At 40.6% G+C, this 25,966-nt stretch overlaps 2 protein-coding genes across 3 annotated transcripts in view; one reads left to right on the top strand and one right to left on the bottom strand.

Annotated features, from left to right (window-relative positions):
- Positions 1-11,243: 11,243 nt before the first annotated feature.
- lzts1 (leucine zipper, putative tumor suppressor 1) overlaps positions 11,244-25,966 on the top strand; it is a 19,245-nt gene continuing 4,522 nt past the window's right edge. For both annotated transcript variants that reach the window (XM_082555208.1, XM_082555207.1), the window contains exons 1-3: positions 11,244-11,479; positions 22,973-23,319; positions 23,415-23,543. In XM_082555208.1, the coding sequence (XP_082411334.1) occupies positions 23,089-23,319; positions 23,415-23,543 (360 nt within the window). In that variant the 5' untranslated portion in view covers positions 11,244-11,479; positions 22,973-23,088. The remainder of the gene's footprint in view (positions 11,480-22,972; positions 23,320-23,414; positions 23,544-25,966) is intronic.
- The window catches only part of hspb11 (heat shock protein, alpha-crystallin-related, b11), an 18,179-nt gene continuing 15,823 nt past the window's right edge, over positions 23,611-25,966 (bottom strand). The window contains exon 6 of the mRNA XM_082555211.1: positions 23,611-24,541. Coding sequence (XP_082411337.1) covers positions 24,539-24,541 — 3 coding nt within the window. The 3' untranslated portion in view covers positions 23,611-24,538. The remainder of the gene's footprint in view (positions 24,542-25,966) is intronic.

Below are 25,966 nucleotides of genomic sequence, written 5' to 3'. Positions count from 1 at the left end.
TATAATGAAATCAGAATATTACGGTGGACTCGTGCCCGTGAAAAGCCGTTGTGGCGTCGGGATGAGCTTTCATCTGAATTTCCAAAGGAAGGGGGAAAAAATGAAAGGCAAGAAAGCGAGAAAGAGGGACTGCACAAACAGAGCGAGGAGACAGAGTATAAAATTCACATGACAGGTCTGGTTATCTTGAATGCAAGAGCTGGCTGTGTGTTTGCTGGAGTGACACATTGGTTCTTTTATTGATAAATTAAGAAGCGCTATGCTATAATGCTACCAATATACTTTGCAGGAGCCTGGGTAAAGGACCCACTCAAAAGGCATAGATGATGACAGACTGTTTAGGGTGCTCCTCATTACTCTTGCACCTCCCAGTCCAATGTGTTTACATAGTGAGAGATTCATTATTCCTGCTGTCTGTGGTGATTTAAAATGGAATGGGTGGATTTTTGGATTACAGGAGCTTTAAAAAAAGATCTGGTTTTTCCTCACTACTGAATTTGAATTTAAAGAGGATGACCCACCAAGATACATTTTTGCTGATAAAAAAAAAAAAAAGGTTTTGTTTTTGTTACAAAAAAAATAAAAAACAACATGATTATAGCTTTTGCTAAATGCTTACTGGAAAAGATATTGCTAGTCAACAACTCTATTATGAATACATTTTTTATTTTCTATGTGATTTTCATGTGTTTTGGTTCCAGTTGACAATAACTTCATACAAACATCTGACAGAGGATGCTATTGCAAAAAGAAAAAGCATTATGTAAAAATATTCAATGCATACCTTAGCACTGAGGCGAACATATAGGAGCTGTGCATGTGCACACACTGCATAACCTCACCCAAATGTCTTCCAAACTTGGGACCACTCTTTCATATTTAAACTGCACATTCTTCAGCAGGAAAATGAAAGGAAAACATCTCTGCTGCAAAGCAAAGAATACAGAGCATACAGCCATTCAGTTTTTTATCATTAAACATTGAAAAACTCTGTTCATTCTACATCTTAAACAGAGTCATAATTCACTGCATTCTTCCCTTTTTTCTTTCTCCCTGATGAGCAAACGTTTCCCCTCAGTGATGATGCTGCAGGGCTGCACAACAACCTGCTACCCCTCGGCCAATTAGAAAATTGCTCAGCATATGAAATACTGTACACTGGTGCTTCATCAATTACTGTAAAACCGTGTATTTCGCTGCTCCAGCAAACCTGCTGCAAATGTGGCGGTGGTCTTATTTATTTCTTGGTGTTAACAGTTCTATCATTACCAACTGCAAATAATCTTAATCAATAATAAATATTTACTGTGTTGCACAACCACAGCAAGGGGGGATACTACTGTGGGCACCTGAGGGATTGAAGTAGATATTATGAAAGAGATTGGTCATCATGACTAAATGACCCAACTGCATGTCAGTGGTATTGATGAAAATCAGATGGATAATGCAAGAATTAGAAGCTATCAGATTAGACACTCAACCAATTATGTTTTCATCATCTGATAATTCAATTTGAATAAATGGGAGAAAGTAGAAAGGATTCTAAAATCTGAAACGTCTTAATGTCTGATTTATAATCCAGATAACAAAATGCATAAGGGAGATCACTTCTGATCAAAAGCTACAGTGAATGTGTGGACAGAGATTTATTAAGTGGAAGCAAAGTCAGAGTAAAGGTGAACGTTATACAGAGCTGCAGAGAACAGCTCTGGGAATCTCGGTTTGATATTGCGATTGTGTGTGTGTGTGTGTGTGTGTGTGTATGTGTGTGTGTGTGTGTGTGTGTGTGTGTGTGTGTGTGTGTGTGTGTGTGTGCAGCCTCAAACAAGGCTGAGCTGAAGCTTGTATGTTAGGTTTTCGCCCAGGGCTGTTGTACTACTCGAGTCTGTGTACTGTACGTATGCATCGAGGCATAGAGAGAGGTGGACAGAGAAAGGGGGTTGTGTGAGAGAGAAAAAATGAAGCAGGCCGATGCAAATGGAGGGAAAGAGAAGCAGTGTTGATCCACAGCTGTTACCCCTGTCCCTGTCTTCCTTCTTCAGAGGTGAGTTCCAGGTTTGTATTCTGAGTGAGTGCATTGGCTGGAGAACTGCACTACATGAGCAACAAGCCCCGACCGCAGAGGACCCCACAGGGCCTCCAGCAGCAGTGGATGGACGTGCTGAACAAACCCAATGTCAGGTCAAAACAGCTCCTCTTACAACACCACATCAGGCTGGCCCGCGATGGAGATGGAACACGGGAGAATATAAGAGAGAAGGGGGGGTGCGGAGAAAAGATGAAGGAAGAGATGTGGACACTGAGAAATAGTGAGAGAAGCAGAGGAAAAATAAAAGGTATGGTGGGGGAGGAGGTGATGTCCTTGCAATAGTGATGAGACGGTGGATGTGTGTGGTGTGGTTATATGTCTGAGTGGTTGGGGTGGTTGTGTGTGTTTTTTTTCTTCCTTTTTTTCCCCATCAAGTCAGTTTTCTTGACTACCTTTCTCCCAGTGCAGCAGTTTCTTGGTGAATTCTGATATGGCCCAGTTACGTAAAGAAGTCAACACATTGCAGCTACAACCGAAATTCTGAATATAGAGCTAAAACAGCTTGGCTTCAATTGTGCCTTTAATTTCAAATAAAAAAAAACCATCCACCCACTGATTTTGTTTCTCTTATCCAAGTCAGGGTTCTTGGGAGGAGGTGGATGGAGCCCATCCCAACTGTCTTAGGGCAAGAGACAGGGCACACCCTGGACAGTTCGCCAGTCTGTTACAGGGCTAACACAGAGACCCTGACGACTGGTCGCGCTCACATTCACATCTACAGCCAATTTATAGTCTCCAGTTATCCTAATCCCATGCAAAGTCAGGAGGAAGCCGGAGTACCTGGAGCGCATGGCTAGAACATGCAAATTCCACACAGAAAAGCCCCAGCTTGGATTTAAACCCAGGGCACGCTGTGAGGCAATGCTGTTAACCAGCAATAACATTAAAAATAAAACATTACATAACAACATTTTTAAAAATGAATTGTAATTGTTAAAGACACAGTTTAACGTTTTAGCTTAGCAAAATGGGACTGAGATGTGGGAGAAAATGTGTAGCATGGTTCTGGTCTGTGGCTAAAATAAAACTCAGTCTGTCATCACTTTAAAGGTTCACAAACCAACACATGCCATCTAGTATTATCTAGCCACTAGTTTGAATTCTCAAAAAGAAAATGTCAGTTGGTAAATTGCAACTAAATTTCATCTTAGCACAAAGACTAGAAACAGTGGGAAGCCGCTAGTCTGAAGATAATCTAATCTGCTTTCCCAGGAACTTAGTCACTCCCCTCTGCACCCTACCAGAAGGGGCAAGCTGTCATTTCTTTTCTGTAGAAATAATATTTAACTATTGATCAAAGTCAGGCTAATTGCTTGCAGTTTTTCAAAATGAAAGGAAAGATATAGAAGTGGCATAGATCATTGGCATGATGACTTTTACAAAGGCACCACTGGAGACTCTTTAAGATGGAAAGGGAATATGCAGCATCACAGAGCTGGACAGAGAGGAAGAGGCTAAACATTTCATGGAAAAAGTAAGAGGAGGGGCGATTCATTGAGGAGGTCAAGTACACTGAAAGAGATGCTTACAGTTAATGGGAAAGACAATAAGACAATAATGGACAAATGCACAGCTGATGATTTATTCTCATAGAAATGGTGCTTCCAAATGCTTCCTGTCAACAGAAGAACTGTAGTGGTTATCTTGTGCTATGATCTCTAAGGGAGATTTCTGGTTAGATGACGGCAAGATTCCTTCTGTCTAACATCCGAGCACTTTCACAGCTCGTATAATGCAGCCGACATCATCCAAGGCCACGACATTTAAAAACCTTCCATACTCACTGTTGGCGTTCTGATCTAAGTGATTCATTTAAGTGACTAAACAGCCTTTAGAAGTGCTGGTACATTTTAATATAAAGCACAGCAAAGGTAAGGGTATAACTGACTGAAGCATAATAAGAACGCAAAAAGATGTTGGCTGAAATTGTCCTTTTTGCATACCTTTGCTTTAATCTTCAGCCAACTGGGACATGTAATCCACTGACACATGAATAATGATACATCTCTGAGAAAGGGACTGACACTGCAAGGAGGTGAGAGCGTGAAAAATCCAAGCATCTACCTGGTGTATTCAAGCGACAGTGTCTAGGTTTAGCTTTTTAGACAGAGCCAAAGATTTATTATGATGCTTATTCTCGGTCGCTGTCTGGTCTCACATCTCACCCTCACAACACCCACACCTACAGGCTACGATATTAAGAAAAACAGTAACTTTCTTTTAAAGTATGACTGTATTTTTCTTTTAATTAATAGAAATTATACATGTAGATTTCTACCGCTGTGCTAAAGGGGTCGACGGTTCCCACCTCCGTCCCTGTGCAGCACTCAGGTCTAATGAGTTGAAACAAGAAAGAAAGCGACTGCTGACGTTAGTGGCTGAGCATTGGCTTGAACCAGGCCCCATGCAGACCCACTTATCTGCAAATCACCTGTGTTCTGCAGACCGCATGGCCAATTATACTGAACAGAACCAGTACTCCAGAAACAAATCAGAGCACACTGTTGTCATCCGTTTACTCCAGATCCAGGGAGAATTCCTCTTATTCTATTTAACCTTTATCTGCTTACAAGGCTAACCTTATTAGGATATAATGCATTTTTCAAAATTTTCCTTCTTTCCCCACTTGCCTGCTGGGTGGTCAATCTTGACTGCAACAGGGGAAGGAGAACGCTGTGTAGTATTTGTATCTGGGAGTTTATGAGTGAAGTTGCTCCAAGTCATTAATAATGTTCTTTTAGTCTTGTATGATTGGGTTTATTTGAGTTTAGTGCGCAGAACTGCTGGGCATCAATTAAAGGATTTCATTCCTCCACGTGATATGAGGTACACGGCAAAAAGAATTAGTTTTTGTGCAATTTTGTAATGCATATGAAGAAATTAAACTCAGGGAGGGTCAGCGTTACAGACCAAGTACGGGGTCTGTCTAAACTTTTAGCTTTGCCTAGAACTGCTGTAATGAAGTCGCTTCAAATGGGAAGAAATTGACCACAGTATTGATCTGCACATAAAAAGGTAGAGATAAGACTGACATGACGTTATGTCAAGAAATTTATCTTTTAACTTGTTAAAATGATTGGCAGTAGAAGGGGATTGTTATCACAGTTGGACAGCCAACCTATTCATCATTTTTTTAAGTCAGTGTATGAATAAAGATAAATGGACTCTTTGGGAAGCGTTTGGTATGGATTTAAATAAAAGAGAGAGACAATTTAAAACAACCCACCCACCACGAAAAAGCTACCTTTGAAACAAAAGAAAGTAATTACTGATGTCGGCTCAACAGTAAGTAAAACACGTCACAGCCTTCACAGTGTATTTGCGTGTATGTTTTATGTGTATGCACCTGTGTTCGCTGGTTTGCTCGCATTTCTGTTTGTGTCCACTCTCCTGTTCTGCCTCAAATTACACACTCTATTATCTGGTCTCTCCAGCCAGCAAGCTCATTTGGAAATGAGATATGAAACAGCAATAAATATAGAATTATATAGGGGGGGGGGGGGGGGGGGGGTAGAAAGACGTAATGACAGTGACTAAATGCTAGCCAGTGATTTTGAGCATTCAGGCCCCTGTGTTGAAAGCAGTATTTTCTCCACAGTTTGAAATCCTTTTCCCAGAATAATTATCCATTGTAGATGCCCATCCTCAGATAATGACTGCCTCGCCACTGAGCTGGGAAATTAACAGGGACCCAGTGTGCTGCGGGCACAATGGAGGGACTGCCCCCTGTATCAGCACTCCGCTAATTTTAACCAAGAAGAGAAACTGGGAAACTGTTGTTAATACTTCCCTCCTGCTCATGAGGAATAACATAATTTTGTTTCGTGCGTGATATCATCGAAAAGGAAAATGAAAACTAATTCTTGAGAAGACCTGGATTCATGAAGTGAATGGCAACATTGCCCCCTTGTGAAACTGATAAGCAACTTCTCTGCATACAGTAACACCAAGGCTGGGGACTTGCACTGGTTCCAACTTTTTTTTTCTTCTCTTTAAGAAGCTTTTTTATTTTTTATTTTTGCATTTCAGCCTCTTGCTGTCATCACACCTTGGTGACTTTTAGCTATGTTAAAAAGGATAAAGTGATCAGGAAAGATCAGGAGGGGTAAAATGGCTGTGGGAAATGGGTTATGTGAAAGTGGGTTTATTTTAAGGTACCGGGGCTCATGAGCTGCTTGTGGCAAAAAAAAAAAAAAAAAAAGACTAGAATCACAAGCAGGTATTATGACTGCAGCACAATTTTTAGAGGTGCATTAGTGCAGCCGGGCCCCTGTTTTAATTGGTGTATTAACGCATTTGTTTAGCGCTGTGCCAGGATTCACAGCTGCTTGAATATTATTGAAATGTGGGGCCATTTTTCACGAGCTTGGTCTCTTTGCAAAGTAATAACTGCTGGCTTGCAGACCTCTATTTTCATGATTGATGTGAAACACTCATCGAGTGTGTCTCAATTGAATGTCAGCACTATCAAAATAATAAACTAAATAAAACTGTCTCCTCGACCCGGCATCACCTAATTGTTCTCTGAGAGACAAACGGGTTTTAGAGAGGCAAACTGTTTGGTGTATTCTTCTATTCTGTTCACGCTATTTGACTGTGCACCTCTCTGCAATTTATAGCCCAGTTACACTCCATATAATCCCTATTAGTGGATGCTTAAGACTTCTCAAAGCAGTTAACTGTTGTTAGCGTCTGAAGTGTTAACCAGAGGGAGAGATGGATGGCTTTATTTGTGAAATTTATACTATGCACACAACACCTGCAGGGCAAAACAAGTGGAGGATGGTGACTTCAGCGGTGATCCATCTGCACCGCATACGGGAAGAGGCACCGTGGAACTCTCTGTGCCCATACATCAAAAACTTAAATCATCAGCAACAGTTCTTTTACTAACCCCGCGACTTAATTGGATTATGTGCAAATGTAGTTTGAAAGGTAAAATGAGTGTGAAATAGCAACTGGAAGCTCCAAAGAAAGATTCACTGAGCGCCAGAGGCGTTCCTGTCCTACCGTTAACCTCTCTCGTGTGCACATTTCTGAAAGCTCGAGATGTATACTGATGAGGAGATCTGTGCGTGTTTTCGACCCAAACTTTTATCTGAAGTTAGTTAATCCCTTTTTGTCTGTGAAGACAATGCCCCGGCTCGGTGCCCGACACCTTCAACAGAGAGAGTATGTTGATGAATTAAAGTCTCATCAAATCGTGGCTTAGCGGAGTTAAGCAAGGCACATTAAATCAATACTAATAACCCCAGTATTTGCCTGCGTGAGTGTCTGAGTGACAACATCAGTATCTCTGTGTACTACTTTCTCAAAATGTGCCACTCATTGGGTGTGCAACTAGACAACTTTATTGTCCTCATCTAACCTGACGGGCTGTTACTGTGCTCTCCGGCCACATGGTGCCAAGCTTATTTATATGCTACCGGTGCGCAAGATCTTGGGCAGAGCAAATTGCCTTCGCGCAGAGAGAGACAGCTATCGATGCTTTGATGTGCGGCCATCTGTGTGTGTATGTATGCGCACTTACTCTGACTTCATCTCTTGAAATGGGTGAAGTTGTACGTTTCTTTTTTTTTTCACACCAGAGAGAAATACAAAAATATCTGTATGGGTTTTATTTATCGACGACTCGTTCGTGTATTTTTTGCCGGACAGCGGGAGTGGGAGATTAATGAAGTTTAGCTGGAAGCCATGTTCCTTCAGGTCAACGAGCAGGTGGAAGTCTCTTTTGTTTCTTTGGGTCGCGCCACCTCTCAGCGGAGTTGTGATGTACATGGCTCGGCGGGCTGCCCTGGCTCTGCTGTACCAGTAGCGTAAAACAAGGTCCCTGACTTGTGTCCCTTGCTGCTGCAGCAGCAGAGAATGAAGCAGCCATACATCATAGGCCAAGTGTGTCCCCTGGGCGGTGACAGACAAAGCCAACAGAATCAATAAAGCCTTAGCTCAAGCCCTACTTTTGTGCACTCAGACCTCACCTTGGCCTCTTTACCTCCTTTTCTTGCTCAAATTCCATCACTTTCTTTCTTCAATTCTTACATTTCTTGTCCAATTTTCTCTCCACTCCTTTCTTTCTTGGTGACATCATTTATCTTTGTCGGACTACGACTTCTGTCAATATTATCTCTATCTGCCCTTCGGCTCGGCCCCAAGTGAACATGCTGATGCACAGTGGAGCTGTCAGCCTTGACAGGAGATAAAAAAGAGAGAGAAAAGCACTTCAGAAAGGAGAAAAGACCAAGGCCTGAGGATTACCGAAGGCCATTGAGCTTGTTAGTGCAGAGGCACCTAACTCAGCATGCCAAATTTTTTTTCACAGGTCTGAGTGATTCAAGTTCTGGAGGGTTGAATGTTTCCCAAATAGACAGTTTAAATGATGGAGGGCCTAGTGTGATAGCCACAAACTATTTTAGACAGCAGAGGAAATGCTATTAGAGAGACAGAAGGAGCACTGGGGAGTAGTTCGCAGTAATTAAACTGGAGCGTCAATGTTACTGCTACCTGTTTACAACCCAAAAGAGGGGCAGTTTCCTGTGACGAAGAGGTTTGGGTTTCATTTATTACTGTCGATTACTATTATGACGACCTCTCACGGTGAACACTGATTTTAGTGAAGGAAATGATACCTTAAGTATTTCACCAGAAAAGTGATTCCTGATAGAACATAGTTCCATAGAAGCTGTAAAGTATAAATAAAAGGGACCTGACCTAATTCTGCACCTTTATTTATTTGATCAACTTAAATTTAAGACTAATGTTTCAGCAAAAGGCAACATCAGAGATTATTTTGGAAAGCTAATCTTCACAGTAGCTTTACAACAATACTTACGCATCACGCAGCTACTGTACATGTTTGTTCAGAGTACAAGAGGATCATGACTTGACTACGACTATTTTATCTCCATACGGATTCACGCTGGATACACATTCAGCTGCCTACATCCACCAGTCTGCCAAAAGTATGTGGCAAGCACCGAGCACACTTACATAAGAAGTTGGATTTTAAGCTCAGCTGTGTGTGTGTTTCTGTGTCCTTGTTTCTGCACCCTAACCCAAATCTCAAATGCTAGTGTGGGGTTACACGAACATGCACGAGGATGGTTTTATGTACGGAAGCATAGGTGCAACTTCTGTATGGCCATCTATGTGTTTTCACTTAGCTGTGTCCTTCCTCTGGCCACTGATTAGGGTCACTTGCTTGTGCCAGCTGGGTCAACAACATTATGCAGGGTCTTTAAATTCAGCGAGGTATTGATCTTCATCCATGCGCTTATTTGTGTCTGTGGGGGTGAGTGAAGATAAGCAGGAAGATAGGGCCAGGCCAAGAAAAGGAGGCGCGTTCTGGAAGAGTAAATTTGACATAAAAATCCAATCAATTCCTGCAGCCCATTCACAACCTGACAGCCCGAGCTGCTTGTCAAAGTCCAGAAAACATAAAACTCACATGAGTAATCACGCTGCTTCTTTCACTTTTAGCTGAAAACACAAAACATCTTTTAATAGTTTTTCCTGTATAACGCAATCTTTAGAGACTCACTAGAAGATTAATATGACAGTGAGTGTAAATACACAAAGAGCCTTATACGCACGCTAGACACAAACACACATGAGTGCTGAGGTACACAAATAATAAATATTTTTAACAGCACCGCTCCTCATTTTACATCTTTGGACACACATACAAAAACAGACTGAATTTTATCATAGCAGCAGATTTGTCATCATCACACGCACATACACAGCAACCTGGGTATGTTTAGCAGGAGCAACAGGCAACAAACAATACAAAGGGGGAAATGATGCTGTGAAGCACTGAAACGAGATTGGTCACGACTAAAATTACAGGCTTTTAACAATTGCCCCAAACACACTATTAAATATAGGCATGCCTATTTTGCCACCCATTGAGTATAAAGATGTATCTCTGACTGTGCTCCTGGCTGCTGATTACATATCATCGCCCAGACTCTAAAGCGCAGTGTCAGTTCAAGAAAATCTGGCACATCAGCAACACCGACAGAAGTCTTTGTATCTCCACCAAATATGCCCAGATGGCAATGAGCACTTATAGAACTTTTTATTCACAGCCAACAAAGGAGTTCAAACTTTATTTTACTGCATTAATCCTGAACGACGGAGAAGTTTAGATACTTCTAATTGTGATGCAGCAGTCTTTGAGGTTTCTGGGGCTGAAGATTAAGAATAACAAATGAGTTTAGACTGTAAAGAAAGAAAGAGAAAGAAAAGGTGAAACAAACACCAAGAAGAAAGATATGCAGACAGGAACAGAGAAACATGACGGACACAGAAAGACGAAACGGGAGCTGAGGCACATCAAATGGGTATTCTGCCAAGACTACGCTGTGGGGTTATAACCTGCCATCCTGGTGATTTATTCAACTCATCTGTAACATAAATAAACCAAATCAGAGCTTCCTTTGTGTACGTGATAGAAGACAAAATCGGCTGATGCAGTGAAGCGGGTTAAATCTACAGCAGCGCAGCAAGGTGGGTAACAGTATGAGTCATCCGCCCCACAGCCACTCACTAACTTACCTGCTGGTGCACACATGCACACATATGGGCTGTACAGGTTCAAGTAATTACACTGTCACACATGGTCTCACAAGAAAAGAACACTATGGGATTCATTTTTGACACTGTACACTTTCAAGCACTGAGGTATTTTGACCGCTTTCGAAAACTGAGTGTGCCTTAGAGGTGTGGCGATGGATGATTTACGGTCTGTATGGATACAGAGGCAGTAAGTTATTGCCAGTGAAAGAGCAAAAAGACAGTGAGAGTAAAGAAGAAAAGTAGGAAGAGACAGGTGGAGCGATGTTTGCAGGGAACAAGAACGAGCATAAATCCCAAAGAAATAGTGGACAAATACAGATATATATAAGTATATATATAAGTAATATTTATCTAACATAACTAATAATGCTAAGAAAAATAACATTTTTTATTGAACGGTCCAAAAGGCTTTGAAAAAACAATAAAATATATATCAAAGCTGGAAGGGGGTGAGACAGAGTGGCAAATGTTAAGATTGAAGGAGAGAGTGGGAGGGAGTTCAGGGGAGAGGCAAGAAGGATACAGAGAGGGGAGGGGAGAGAGAGAGAGAGAGAGAGAGAGAGAGAGAGAGAGAAGTTTCTGAAGGAATGTAAGAGAGTATGGGAGACGGGACGGACTGAGTGTTCCAGGTATTGAAGAGGTTTGAGGAAAGGAACCTAAGAGACCTCAAACAACAAAAGCAGACATCACTTTTTTCCCCACACCGGCCCTGCCAGTGTTCGGCTAAGGATGGTTTGCTCATAGATCACAAAGCTTGGAGAGACAGGGCAAAAGCAGAAGTGACTGAGACTGTGGAGGCAAGGAATAATTGAGGTAAGTCACCACTACAGGTACTCAAAGACAGCATGGCTTTCTGACTAGATCTGAAATGATGGCAGAGACTTGTGCGAGGCTCAAAGCCTTGCAGTTCATGCAGGATACAAGCAGATTCCTCCTTATTTAAGTGTGCAATTTGCAAAGTTTAAGTAAGGTGAACTAGGATCACTTTATGATCATACCAAATTACAGCTAGCATTAATAATAATTCCAAAGTTTCTATGCATGGAAGCAGTCCAAGGCTTTTGCTTGTTAAATGCAAACTGAATTTTAAAATGAAATCATCTCTGTGCATGAGGACACACTGGCTATAAATGAAATGTCTGATTTCGACCCAGAAAACTGCCACTCGTGCTCTTTTCATTCAGCTCAGCCATTACTGGGCAAACCATTGTTTAAAAAAAAAAGCTTAAAATAATAGGGACCAGCATGAGGTTTGATTTGATATAAGCACAACAACTCCTGGGATATAAATACCCCTGAAGGCTAAGCTGGTAGTTATAGGTGTTTTCAACATGATTTTCAAGTGTATTCCCCACCCAGTGATTACCTAAAGTAACCCCCCACCAACCCACGGTTCCTAAATATTGCTCTGTTTCTTTTATACTATTAATTGTAACACATGAAGGAGAGCTGTTTCGCCAACTCCCAGTTTCTGTCACACTCGCGTACAGTGAGATATGTGTTGAGACCTGCTGAGAACATGAATTCTTGTACATTGTGCAGGTGACAAGGTGAGTGGGTAAGTATAGGGCACTTGTACAGGCATGTTCAGCTTTGTTTGTACCAAATTATTGTGTGGAGAAAAACACAGGGGAGGAATTGTACCAAGCAATGTGAGAGTAAAAAAGAAGTGGGAATAGACAGTTCCCTGTCATTTCACTGACTGAGATGTTTGTTTGTTTGTTTTCTATGTGCACAGCAGAGATCATTTTTTATGTAAATATCTTGAATTGACAGATGATTCTGTTTTGGGTTGTCTTTTGGCTTTTTTCAATAACTAATGCTTTGCTCATTACCGTGTGACAATCATTTGAAGCTGTCATGACCTGCTAGAGGAGATGCTTCTTAAAATAACTGTCCTAGATACCTATATACCAGCATCCACTCGTGAATGAAGGCTCTGCCAAAGAAGCACGGCAATCCAACATTCCAACATCCACAGCAGTCAACTTTTCAGGAATAACACTGTTTCTGTTTAGAAGTAAACAGCAGATGAATGTCGACTTATGGCTCTTCCCAATTATCCCAAGTCAGACTGCTGAAAAAAAGTTTCCCTGTAACGAACAAAGTAGCAAAACAAGGTCAAGGGCCTTTATTTTGGAGCTGAGCACAGGTATCGCCTGCAGCAAATATCTCCAGCTGCTTTTGGGATGATATAGACCCCCATAAAGTGAGCTCATTGTGTCTTCCTCCTTACTTCCTCTTACTCCCACATTACACCATCCACACACACACGCACAGCCACAGAAGATTAGGAGGATGGGAGGCAGTTATGCTCAAGAATGACAATCTTATCATTGAGTATTCAGCTTTTGGGGGTCATCAGGCTTCAGTGCCAGGAAAGGCCTCATTCTTTTCTACCTACCTATACATGTTGTCCTTTCTTAAACGAAGATATATCATAATAAGTGTGTGTGACTATGTGAGAAATCCAAACGTCTATATACTGAAAGTTCTCATGCCCTATCATTGATACAAAATATAGCCCAATGAGGCGTTATAACACCTTTATAACACCAGTACAAACTAACTGATCTGACACTAGTAAAATGTATTAGCCGGTGTGACTTCTATATTTCTGACCATAACCATGAAGTCTTTTTCCGAATCCTCCGTTAATGTACAAACAGCATCGCAACAAAGCTTTTATGGCAATCGATCAAATTTGAGTTTTATAATAAAAAGGCTGTCATATCACACACGAATGGGACAGGGTGACAAGTAATGGAAAAAGTATATGTGCGAGTAATGGGTGAGCAATAATTCAGAACGTCTAAAAAAACGCTTCCATTTGTTACATTTTCAGTTGCTGTTTTTAGAGAGGAATAAAAGCCAGAGAAGTTAATATTTTATGACAGCTGAGCTGGACTTTGATAAGAGCTATCTAACAGAAGATGCATCCAAGTCTTTAAAACCTTTTTTGGACTGGTTCCATGGCACTGCGCATGTTTGAGGTATTACAACAAAAAGGTGCAGAAACGCATTGTAAGGTAATAACCAATCAAGTATGGGCGGATGCAGCTCAATAAGGAAATATAAAAGGACATTTGAGATATTTAATTTTAGGACTTCTTGAATTCATGAGCATTAGTTTCCATGCTTGTCGCGGCACTAAAGGTTCCCATTTAGACTCCATTAAAAATACATTTTCCCCTACACTCCAACTGCCAAGGTTATGCAAATGCACGCACTACAAGAGCAGTAGTTGGCCAGCCATACAGAGCCAATGAATAGTGCAGACGACCTCCTTATCTATTAAAACCCATGGAGGTTGATGGTTTGGTTGACCTAATGTCTCATTTGGATGCACATAATAGCATCTGAATGCAATCTAATTTCGGGCTGGGGGGTCTCACTAAAAGCTGAGCTCTAGTCAAAGTTGCCTGGTCTCAAAAGGAGACACTGAGATGACATTAATGTGCAAAAATTGTTTACTTTTATTATTCATAATTAAACCTCTTTCTGTATCCTGACCCTTATATCTCAAACAGAGGATACATGGGCTGTATGCTGGGCAATACAGTAGTTGTCAATGGATAATGCAATGTTAGCTGCACAGAATAAATACCCTTCTCTCACGCACACACAGTCCTTCCAAGTCAGTGTCTTTCTCTTTCTGCTTGTGCCTCTCTCTGTGCCTGGTATTCCATCTCCCTACTTCAGGGCAGTAATGAGTGTCTGGTATTCTGCACTTCAGCATTGAAGCCCTATTCATGCTCGATCTCCTTTACAATGCACTAAAAGGATTACCCAATTAGCTGCTATTGGATGTCATCGTGTGTGTGTGTGTGTGTGTGTGTGTGTGTGTGTGTGTGTGTGTGTGTGTGTGTGTGTGTGTGTGTGTGTGTGTGTGTGTGCTTGGTCAGTAGATAGATGTGTTAGCAGTGAAAGTGAAAGATAGATGACCGTCTCTGTTCCACACTTCATTCCCAGTTGATGTTCTACTGGAGGCCACATTACTCATCCCCACAACTCAGTCTCGTGAGAAAGACACAAGATAGAGAAAGTGCGTGTGTGTGTGTGTGTGTGTGAGAGAGAGAGAGAGAGAGAGAGACGAGAGACTGAGGCCTTGACAGCCTTCAGAGAATGACAGAGAAAGAGTATTACTTTTCAATAATTCAACCTATGCACCGATTAGTCTCTGTGAAATACTCAGCTGTCATATGTAAACTGTGTCTTCTTCTCTTCGCACCGTAATTGGTGATTTTAATTTTCACTGTCATGTTGGGATAATAGGAATGTCCATTTCATTGTCTGTGAACCATTATTTACTTAGTGTGAGCCAAAGATTGATTCCAGTTATCTAATGCGTTACATCACACTGTGAGCAGCGCATTCATCATTTTGCATTCAGAGGATCGAACCGTAGGCTATAAAGATTCATTTAGACTGACGTGGCTGGAAGCAATAAAAGTGCAATCCACATTTTACAGGTAAAAAGTTGGGACACACTAATGCCTTTAGCATAATTCATTTATCATTTTACAGCTCCTCATGGGGAAACCTACAGTAAGCTCAGTGACATATACTGACTGTAAAATCACAGTCTGGTTTAATATACACTGATAAGCAGGCATGCATGCTGTGTAACAAATGAGTTTTTGCTAAAATAGTATGCGTTTGCATGCATCTCCATTTTTTTAATCAAAAGTTAAGATTAAAAATTATATGCATACAAATTTGAGCATAATAACTTTACTAGACATGGCACGATACCACTTTTTAATGTCCGATACCGATTCCAATATCATAAATTTGGATGTCTGCCGATACCGATATGAATCCGATACAGTGTATTTTGTAATCAATAAAACTTCTTTTTATAAATATCTTACTGTATTTTGTATAAGTTCATACTCAAGTTTAAAAAAACAAGACACTGAAGCTATTCTGCTATACCTGTATGCAAAAAATACACTCCACCCAAAACATTTTATAGTTCAGCAACACTGATCAATTTAATAAATTTAAACCAACACCATCCTCCCTATTCTGGTATTTTAAAGAGTACTTAGTGGAAATATTAAGCAACCTAACTAATAGGGTTGCCAACTCCCAGCAAAAATTAGGGAACCACCCCCCTTCCCTTAATCGATGTAATCAACTTTAATTTAATGCAAGTGTAAAACAAATGCACAGAAATCAATTATTTTTCTACAATATTTAAATAGATTCAACATCTTGCTTCAACAGAATTGCAGACTGCACAGATGGTACCTTCCCAAAGGAAAAAGTACTATAGCTTACTAGGGTGTATATTAGACTTATTAGTTGCTATATACAATAATGGATTTCTATACATTTAATCAGGTGACCACTTTTGTTGTAAGATTCAGATAATTATTTATTCAAAGTTTTTAAATGACATAATAAAGAAAAATATTTCTTTGTGCCCCCCTTTTTCTGTTAATGCCCTACCCTGGCAAAACTTTGCTAGACCCGCCCCTGCACAGTTACCAGCCGTCAGCTACATAGAAAAGGATCCTGGTGTTATTTGTCTCATAACTTCCCTTCAACTCATTCATGTCACCTAAAGGGTAAACCTGTTTCTCCATCACCTGTTCAGCTCTGATGATTCAGTAAGGACATCTCCTGGTTTCATCTTCATGTTTTCCTCTCACCACATATCCAAACGGATATCATGACCAGCAAACATCAGCTGATACTAGAAAGTAATATTAAATAAATTTTAACAACAGCTTTTCACCCTTTAACGCGCTGCTGTTGTTTATCCGCTGGTGTCCTCTTTCTAGCGCAAAGTGGGCGATAAACAAACAAGAAAGACGAGACTTGTGGCAGAAAAGCCGATCAGCTGATCATTGATCAGTTTCATGTTTGAAGTAATAACAGGAGAGGGAGGGGGAGTGAATGAGAGAAGTAGATGCAACTGAGCAGCAAAGACGGAATAACTCCAGCTTTGTGTTTATTTTTTAATTCTAGCTGAAGTACGGGACAAATCGCTTCCTTTTCACCTCAATATGGAACTCTGATGGTCAGTCCAGCTGTGGCTCAACATATCAGTTGTTAAGCTTAACGTGGAAATACTATGCAAACATTCAAGGATGAACTTACACACTTGCTTTACTTATCTGGGATAGTTTTCGCCGAGATGAAATGCTGCAGTTAGGAAGCATGTAGCTAGGCTCCAAATGCTCCAACAGACCGCCAACAGCCGCTCTATCACGTGACACATACTGCTCCGATGCGCCGAGCTGGGTTACGCCAAGTTTTATGAGTTTTGTGAGGTGATTTTGTGATACTTCAGATCGGACTACATATTTCTCTCCGATATCCGATCCAGTAATTTAGGTCAGTATCGGACCTATACCGATACGTAATATCGGTATCTTTACTGGTAGAGAACAACAACTGCAGATTTTGTACATTATTTAGTAATAATTTATATTCTGTGTAAATTGTTGTATAAATCTTCTGTTGTTCTTGATACTCTGTATGGTGTCCTTACATGTCTCCAAAAAAGTAGTGATGTAACATGAATAGAATAGAAATGCTGTATTTCAAACCAGAGGTGTGGACTCGAGTCACATGACTTGGACTCGAGTCAGACTCGAGTCATTAATTTTATGACTTTAGACTTGACTTGAAAAAATGTTCTAAGACTTGTGACTTGACTTGGACTTTTACACCAATGACTTGGGACTTGAATTGGACTTGAACCGGTTTACTTGAAAAGACTTGATATTTTACCCCAAATATAAAATTTAACATGCATATTATATAGAGATTGAAAATGTGACGTCATTCACGGGTAGAACCGCAAAGGATTCTGGGAATTCGTGGCAAGCGGTACTAGCGCACGCAGGCTTTCAATTGAAATCAGTCACACAGCGATAAAAAGAAACACAAAAATGTCAAGAAGCTGTTGTATTATTAACTGCAATAGCCGGTCGCATGACAGCCACGGGAAGCCGACGGGTAAAGAGATCGGTTGTTATCGGATTACGTCGTTGAAGAGAAATTGTTCGAGCCATGTTTCCGAAGTAACAAAGACGCGACGGATGGCCTGGATTGCAGCCATTCAAAGACCAAATATAACGTCCCAGAACCCTCCAGCTCACAGGTTAGTCTGCTCCAAGCATTTACACGAAGGTCAGTGTTTTTTAGTAGTTAATACGTCATTTTCATAACATAATTAGTGATAGGTTACAAGCAAGTCTGGCGCTGAACAGAAATTGTCGCGCTATGCTCCTTTGTTTATTGTGCATAAATAGTAAATTGTCCTGACACAATATTGCGTTTCGCCTCTGTTATTATGGTACATTGACAAAAACATATACTTTTATTCACAGGATAAAACAGGTTTTTTGTATCACTAATTGCCCAGTACGATTACAGCATACAATATTGTTGTCACTGCTACATTTCTGTGATGCTACCAGAAATTATTTCCACTACTAATTAATTACCGTTGAGCTCAAAGGTCCTATTAATAAACGGTTAACGAATGTGTATTTATGAAGACAATTTGTGAGACTGGTAAACTTATGATACGTACGATGGTCTTTCGTTCTACACGGTGCATTTCAAGGTCCTGCACCCATCCGTCGGTAAACTGTACCTGGGCTTGTTGCAGTGACCTGAAGTTACTAAACTTCATGAGTGTATGCACTCACTCCAAGAACCGTATAATTATAAATATGCATATAAATGTGCTACAATGAGATAGCTGACTTCATCTAACTAGCAAATGTTTTCCAGGCTACGTTGGTGATGCAGTTTTTTTTAATGTGTATGATATTTTTGTCATGCGATTTTAAAGCTGGTCCTACAACCGCATCCAAGAATAACATGCAGCTTATCTCAGAACTGTCGGTGAAAATTATTCTTGGAGCTAGGTTTAATTGAGCTGCATTTTATAGAGGTGCAATTTCACAATTTGTGTATATTTTCTAAGTTCACTATTTTGTATGTGTTGAGAAAAACACAGATTTTAAAATTACATGGTCTAATATTTACATTTAGCATATAACTGCAACATTATTTTTTCGGTTTTTTTTTAAAGACTCGAAAGGACTTGAAATTCAAAGTTTCAGACTTGTGACTTGACTCGGACTTTTACACCAGTGACTTGAGACTCGACTCTGACTTGCCTGACATTACTTGAGACTTGACTTGAGACTTGAGGATAAAGACTTGAGACTTACTTGAGACTTGCAAAACAATGACTTGGTCCCACCTCTGTTTCAAACTGTAGCCTTTGTTCAGATGAGGGGTTTAAGATATTGTTGAGCATTGCATTCTGGGAAGTATTTTTGAATTGATAGTCATACAAATGACCAAATATCAAAATATCTCACCCTTTGACCACTTCATGTTTAATTCAATCATTAAAAAAAAACCACCTGTAATTTAGGTAAGATAATACTTGTTTTGTTCAAATGTTCAAGTTAATTAAAGTTAGCTTAACTTACATTAAAAGCCTCAAACAACAAAAACTTAAATGAATTTTAGCCTTACGCAAAGCAAAACAGTAGTTAGAACTAGTAGCTTAAATTTTACTTTAAGTACGCTGGCCTCTGAAATGTAAGGAAAACAAATGAGATTGGTGATGTTGAATGCACCAGAGAACAAAGAAGAATAAGCTGCCCAAGAATGACCTAAAAAAACATATAGTGAACCGGAGAGATTAGCCATGCATCTGTTAGAAATTACCATAAAAAGAGTGAGAATTAAAAAGATGCCATCTGGCACAGTGGCAGTGTAGAGGTACAGTGAGAACAGAGGAGAGTTTCATGGTCATTGTGAGACAGGTATAAATCCTGGATGTTTATAACACACTTACTGCTGCCTGCCATTGGCTGGGCTAATGGATTGGCTATGCTCTGTGAGTGTGTGTGTGTGTGTATGTATGTGTGAGTGTGTTTTCGGGTGGAGGAGTGGGGGGTGGGGAATAGGGGTGTGTAGTGTCAGCTGGTCCTGTGCGGGGTAGGGCTTTGTGTCAAGCAGGTCAGCTGGGGTTAGATGACACAGCGCCCACGCTCACACACACACACACATCATCCCCTGCCTGCACACAGAGACATACACAATAAGCGAGTGCACAACACTCTTTTGTGCAGACACTGAAAAACATGCAGGCAGTCAGATATGTGATTAGATATCTGCATGCATCCACACACACTCACTCTCCCCAGTCCCAACACACCAGAGGTCTTAAATCACGCTTTCCCCTCAAAGGCTGTGGAATCAACTGTTTACATTGCTTATTAAATTTTTCGAATGAAGGGGCAATGAAAAGATTTTCAAATTGCTATATTTGCGTCAAACAGACGTGAAATTGATCAGTTCTGAGTACCATGTCAGTAGTAACAAAAGTAAAATGTCAGGATCATTGTTCAGAAAGCAGGCTTCAGGGACTGAACACGACTAACTGAGGAACAATGGCAGCCAGCTGAAAGCATGAGTGAATAGCCTCGCTGAAAAAAATTATGGCACATCAACAGAAATATTGTATATTATTACATAAAGAGCAAAAAGACTGTGAAAACACTTTATGGTGAAAGGTTTCAGACAGTATGATGCAATATGACTCACTTTTCTGCAATTCTGTCTGCACATCCAGAGCCCATAGTATAGAGCTTTGCTTCTTTGCACAGCACGCTATTAGTTCAATTTTAAACAAGTGATTTTTGTCACATTGATTTTTGTTTCACATTCTCAGTATCAGTAAATCTGCTGTGTTCTGTCTAGATGCATGGCAAAGCACTCTGCTTCCTCACATTAACACAAAGTATATGTTTACTTGTGACAAAAATGGGTTGTAAGATTTAAACTTGTTTTGTCAGTTGCAGAGAAAGGCCATATCTTCTCCCTTGTTGTTGTTTTTTGTTATGTGGATCACAGTGCCTAGTATATTTTCCTGTTGTCGGGCTTGATTGTATTTCATCCACAAGGGTTTTTGTCAACAGTCTGGGCTCTGTGGGATGCTGAATGCTTTACTGCCTTAGAGAGAGCTGGACTCCAGCAATGACACTGTGAGAGTGTGTGCAATTTGTGTTGACACGCAAAGTTGTGTGTGAAAGAGTGGGTCTGTGGGTGTATGCCTGAACAAACAGCATAAAGGCAGAATGGTGGTAAATCGCTCTAAAACCGATGCTCTCCAGCGCTCTTATTTTGAGGACTAGTCATTTATTTAACAGTCAAATATGGTCCTGGGCTGTTTGGAGAGAATACATCAACTGGCACAGAAGAGTCCACACAAAGAAGGCACACTTCAACAGACAAAGAGCCAAAAGACAGAGGGCGAGCGCCTTTTTTTCTCCTTAAGATGAACTGTTGTTTATTCAGGGTGGGTGCAGGGCACCAAGTGGGACGGATGGATGAGGGAGGGACTGATGGAAAAAAAGGAGAGAGGGAAGGATGAATGGGCATAACACAGTTAGTGGATGCACAAACGGGGTGTCTGCGGGTGATTGTGCAGAGTGGAGGGAGGTGCACTGTGAAGGGGGGGAGTGTAAAAGATCTTTTGTGAAGGCTGAGAGTTAATCACTTGAGCGGCACACGCCAGTTCTATGGAGCACATGTTGTACACTGGATCCCCTGAGAGGAGTGGGAGGTCCAACAACACACATACACACACTTGAATTTACATGTCAGTTATGATGCAAAGCCGGTTACAGGCTGAAAAGAAAAGCAGGAAGATCCACCCCCTTCACAAACAGTTAGCAGACCCTGGCCGTGGTGATAGTGTTTGCATTTGCTGCTTGTTCGTTCATACACACACACACATGCACACCCCCGCGCGCACAGAGACGTACACATGTCTGCTTTTTTGTTTTCTTCGGTGACTGGATAGATGACTCTGCAGCGGCCTTGCTAGAGATGGATGTTTAGTTTGACCTGGCAGTAAGTAAAATCTATTGTTCATTACATCAGTCCCATGTCAGCGGTAGATGCTAATATCTGAGAGTGATGGTGAAGGCTAGAGTTTAGATTTAGCAGCAGTCATTCAGGGACAATAAAACAGCAGCAGACACAGGCATGTCAGAGACTCTTTACTACAGTGGTGCACAGGACTGCCTCGCTTTAGACTCTTGCGAGTACGAATTTACCATCATTAGCCATTATTCAACATTTTCAGTACATGTTTAGTTTGTAGAATATACTTAGAATTTTATCCTGAACAAAACTGAGAATCAAAACTGAAGCAGTGCTGAAGATGTCTCTTATTATTAGTGGTCTTTGTGTATTTCTGGGTGTGCTTTCCTTTCTTGTATTCATCTATACTGATCAAAAAATATTTCTTTTCTGCTAAAAGCCCAATATACTTTTATTCTTCTGTATGAATGCCACTCTATGTCAGTTGGTGTCTTGTTGATTTTAAAAACATTTTTTTAAATGTCTTAATTCCCTTACTTTTGTTTTAGGGTTGAATAAAAAGTCCCAGCCTTGATCAGCACTCCCTATGAGGCATCTCAGAAACAGTACAATGAGAGTTAGTTTCCTTACAAACACTGGAGGGCAACCATAAATTATGAATTAAACTCAAGCCAAATGCAATAGCTTAGATATATATAACTTATAGGAGGTCGTTAGTCACAGGCTTTGTTGCTGTGGCCATTATTAAATGCTTAAAAGCTCAGGACCATGTGGTTCTAGGAGCCCTTTATCTGCTGCCGAGGGGACTTTTCCCTTGTGGGTTAGAGAGCATGATAGCAACATCTGGGGTCTGGTTATCTTTGAAAGAAGGCGAGGAAAATGAGGACAACTGCACAGTCACACTCATTACGTGTGACTGTGCAAATAAATGTCCTTGTAGACTGTAATTAAAAATATTAACTACATAAATTCACACAGGTTCTGTGCACTTAATCTTTATTTCATAATTTCTGCCGGTCTATCTGTAATATGTTCCAAAACAATAGCAAATAGAAAATGATATTCAGATGGCAGCCCCAGCCAATTGTTGAGAAGGCAGTAAGTAGTCTAATTGCCAGTTTGTTTAGAGGAAGGGCACCCAAAGGGTTATTTGTCAAATTTAACAGCTGAGTCATAAATCTAAACATACACAGCCAGGCAGAGTGCCAAGATAGACACTTTTTTTTCACTTTGTTTGCTTTGCAAATTTAAACACCTGCTTCAACACTGCACAATAGACTGAACAACAATTAAACAACAGTGATACGCATCAAAAGTAAACTATGAGTTGAGTAAACTAAAATAAGGCTGTATCCTTTCCATGGAACAAAAATCTTCTGTTTAATGATACTGTGCATCCTTTATGTTTATCCTTTTCTTGTTTCACAGATGAAGCCACTGACAGAACCTCCGTGGGGTCACGAGATGTACCTTTCCCTTACTTCAGTGTAACCTCACCATTTAGACTTTAGCTGCATCTCGCCCGTGCGCTTGCCTACAGGACCATGGGTAGCGTCAGCAGTGTCCTCAATGACAACAGCCTCGGCAGCAAACACTGCAAGGCATCTCAGCACAGGTTAAAGGAGGGAACAAGCAGCCACAGAAAGAGTGGAGGTTGCAACCTTGACGGGTTACTGAAGTGCGGCTTCACTCAGGGCTCCTCATCCTCCACTCATCCCTCCAAAGGCCTCTCCCACTCAAGGTCTGGAAGAAGCGAAGATTTTTTTTATATTAAGGTGAGATGACGTGTTTTTTGATGGCATGTGAGAATGAAAAAATTACAACATGCAACGGTGCTTTGGGGTAACAGATTTATTTTGTTTCACACAAGGTAAGCAATAAACCAAGGTCAACGCACCACAGAGAGAGATCAGCGGAGGGACAGGTAAACAGAAATGGGAAATCTGATGGGCAGATGCAACCAAAACTGCTGCTCATGTCTGGAAATGTGACTGAGAAGGTGAGCCTGGTGTTGTTGTTGTTTTCTTCCTCCATGCTTAATCGTGTTATTCTTAGAATATAAGACAAGATTTAAAAGGTTAAGCACAAAAAAATTAACCGATTTATTCCAGCTGTTTCTCATTACAGCTGTTGCTAGGCAATCAGACGCCTACAAGTTAGTGCTCAAGGCTACAAAAACAACAAAAAAACTGTAAATAAAGTAGCAGGTATAGCCCATGTTTATGAAAGGTGGGGCTAATTTAGGGAAAGATGTCCCTTGGGCTTGCATTTTTCATATGGCCAGCAGGTGGCAAAAAGAACCTGATGTAGAATTTAGCTTACGGTAATTTATTACCTCTGTTAACCTTTTTCTAATAGATGTATGGTTTCCTTGACTAGCTTCATGTTATAGGTCTTGCATTGTTTATTATAAAGAATAAAGCAGAGCTTGGCTACTGTAATGATTGATTTTCAGTCAGATTCGACCATCTTTCCTCTTCGGCTCCATCCTCTAATCCAAGGTGATCAATATATCCAAGACGATGGTGCCCACAGGCTTCACAGCCACTGCCCACAATCCACTTAATTGAAATTACAGCAGCTATCTCATTCTTTTATACAGTTTATACATCAGACACAGTCAGGCTGGCAGCTCCCTCCAGCATGACGCTAACTGGTTGCTAGCTGAGTTCTTTTTCACAGTCAGGTGAAAAAGAAAGTTTTCACAGGACTCTATGCAGTCCATGGAAAAACGGGGTAAACTGCGACTCAGTAGCTTGTAGAAAGACCTTTAACAGCAACAACTTGAAGTAATCATTTTCCACTTGTTGTGGAGGATTTCTGGTCCACTCTGCTTTTCAACATTGCTTCAGCTCATTCGTTTATGCACAGTTCTCTTAAGGTCCCGTCACAGCATTTCAATTAGGTTGAGGTCTGGACTTCTTTTCTTTTTCAGCCATTCTGTTGAAAAGTTGCTGCCGTGCTTGGGGTCATTTTCCTGTTGCATGCCCTCAATTACTGAAGAAAAAGAACAAAAGAAAGAAGCCCTAATAATGAGCCCTCCACCACTGTGTTTAACAGATCTTATGAGGTGTTTGGGCTGAAATGTTGTGTTCTGTTTTCAACAAACATAATGCTGTGCATTATGGCCAAACATTTTGACCTGGAGGTGGAAGATCCTCTCCTGTTCCTCCTCCTCCGCCCTGTTACGACCAACAGTTGTCCTGAATGTTTTGCACTTGTAAATAATCTTTCTCACTGTATAATGACAGACTTCAGATTGTGGCCTTATATCCATAGACCATATAACCATAAAGATGGGCAACAAAAATAGTTTTACTGAGATCATTGCTGATACTTGCTGTTCTGGAGCATTTACACTAAAAATTCTGCTTTTATAGAGGCACCCACACTTGAGCTGATGGTAAATTAACAGAGTATATTTCATTAGCATCACCTGACTGCTAATTACTCTCATAATTCCTACAGAAGCAGTAAGGGTTTACGTAGACTGCATAGAGTAATGTGAAAAACTTAATTTTATACATGACTGTATATGTCATAGGCTCCTGTGTGGAAGATGTATGGAGCCAGTCTATGGTTTATCAAGTCCAAGCAGGCAACGTCACAAGCAAAGACTGGATTTGACTTTTGCCCAGTCTGCTTTTGTTTCTCAAAAAGAGATCCCCTTGCTGTTGGCCATCATAAAAAAGAATTAAGCTCTAACACAGTTTCATATGTCTTTAGTTTCCAATCCTAGATGCTGCTGCGTTCATCTTTGACAACCCACAACATCAAGCAAATAAGTTTAAAGTAATACATTTAGATATTAATTGAGATCATGATGTACTGTATTTTCATGCCCTTATAAAAAATGTAGCTTCACTGTGCTTTCCTTAACTGGAACAGTTGCTATGGTTATCCTGACAACCATTAAGAAGTCATGCTGAGTAGCTGAAATAGACTTTAACAACCTCACAGCGAAGTGGAGGATAAAACAAGCACAGCAGGTAGTTTAATAAGTAGCAGCTATTCCTCATAACCTGTGTAGGACCTTCCCAGCTTATTAATCACTCCCTCCCAGATTAATGACCTAAGGGTGCCTTGATCTTTTCAGAAAAGTCTTCTCTGTGCCAAGAATACCAAAGCAAACAGCATCGTCTTCTATAGGTTTTTAGGCCTCATGAACGGGGCTTGGCTACCTTGAGGAGGAGGAAGGGTGGGATTTAAGTAGACAGCACAGACTAAGGAAAAATAAAAAATAAAGCGAGGGATCAAGGGCCAAAGAGAATTTGAGAGATAGAAAGAAAAAAACATAAGGAAAGGCATCCCAGCCATGAAGTCAGTGTGAAAGAATGCTGAGTTCACAAGCTTTACCTCTTACACTTCAGCAATAGCTCATATTATTAATATCACTGAAAAGGGCTATTCATCTTCCCTCAG

Source organism: Aulonocara stuartgranti (assembly GCF_965226115.1).
Source record: "Aulonocara stuartgranti genome assembly, chromosome: 12".
Lineage (NCBI taxonomy): Eukaryota > Metazoa > Chordata > Actinopteri > Cichliformes > Cichlidae > Aulonocara > Aulonocara stuartgranti.
The sequence above is the reverse complement of the archived record's forward strand: the minus strand, read 5'-3'. Positions and strand labels throughout refer to the sequence as shown.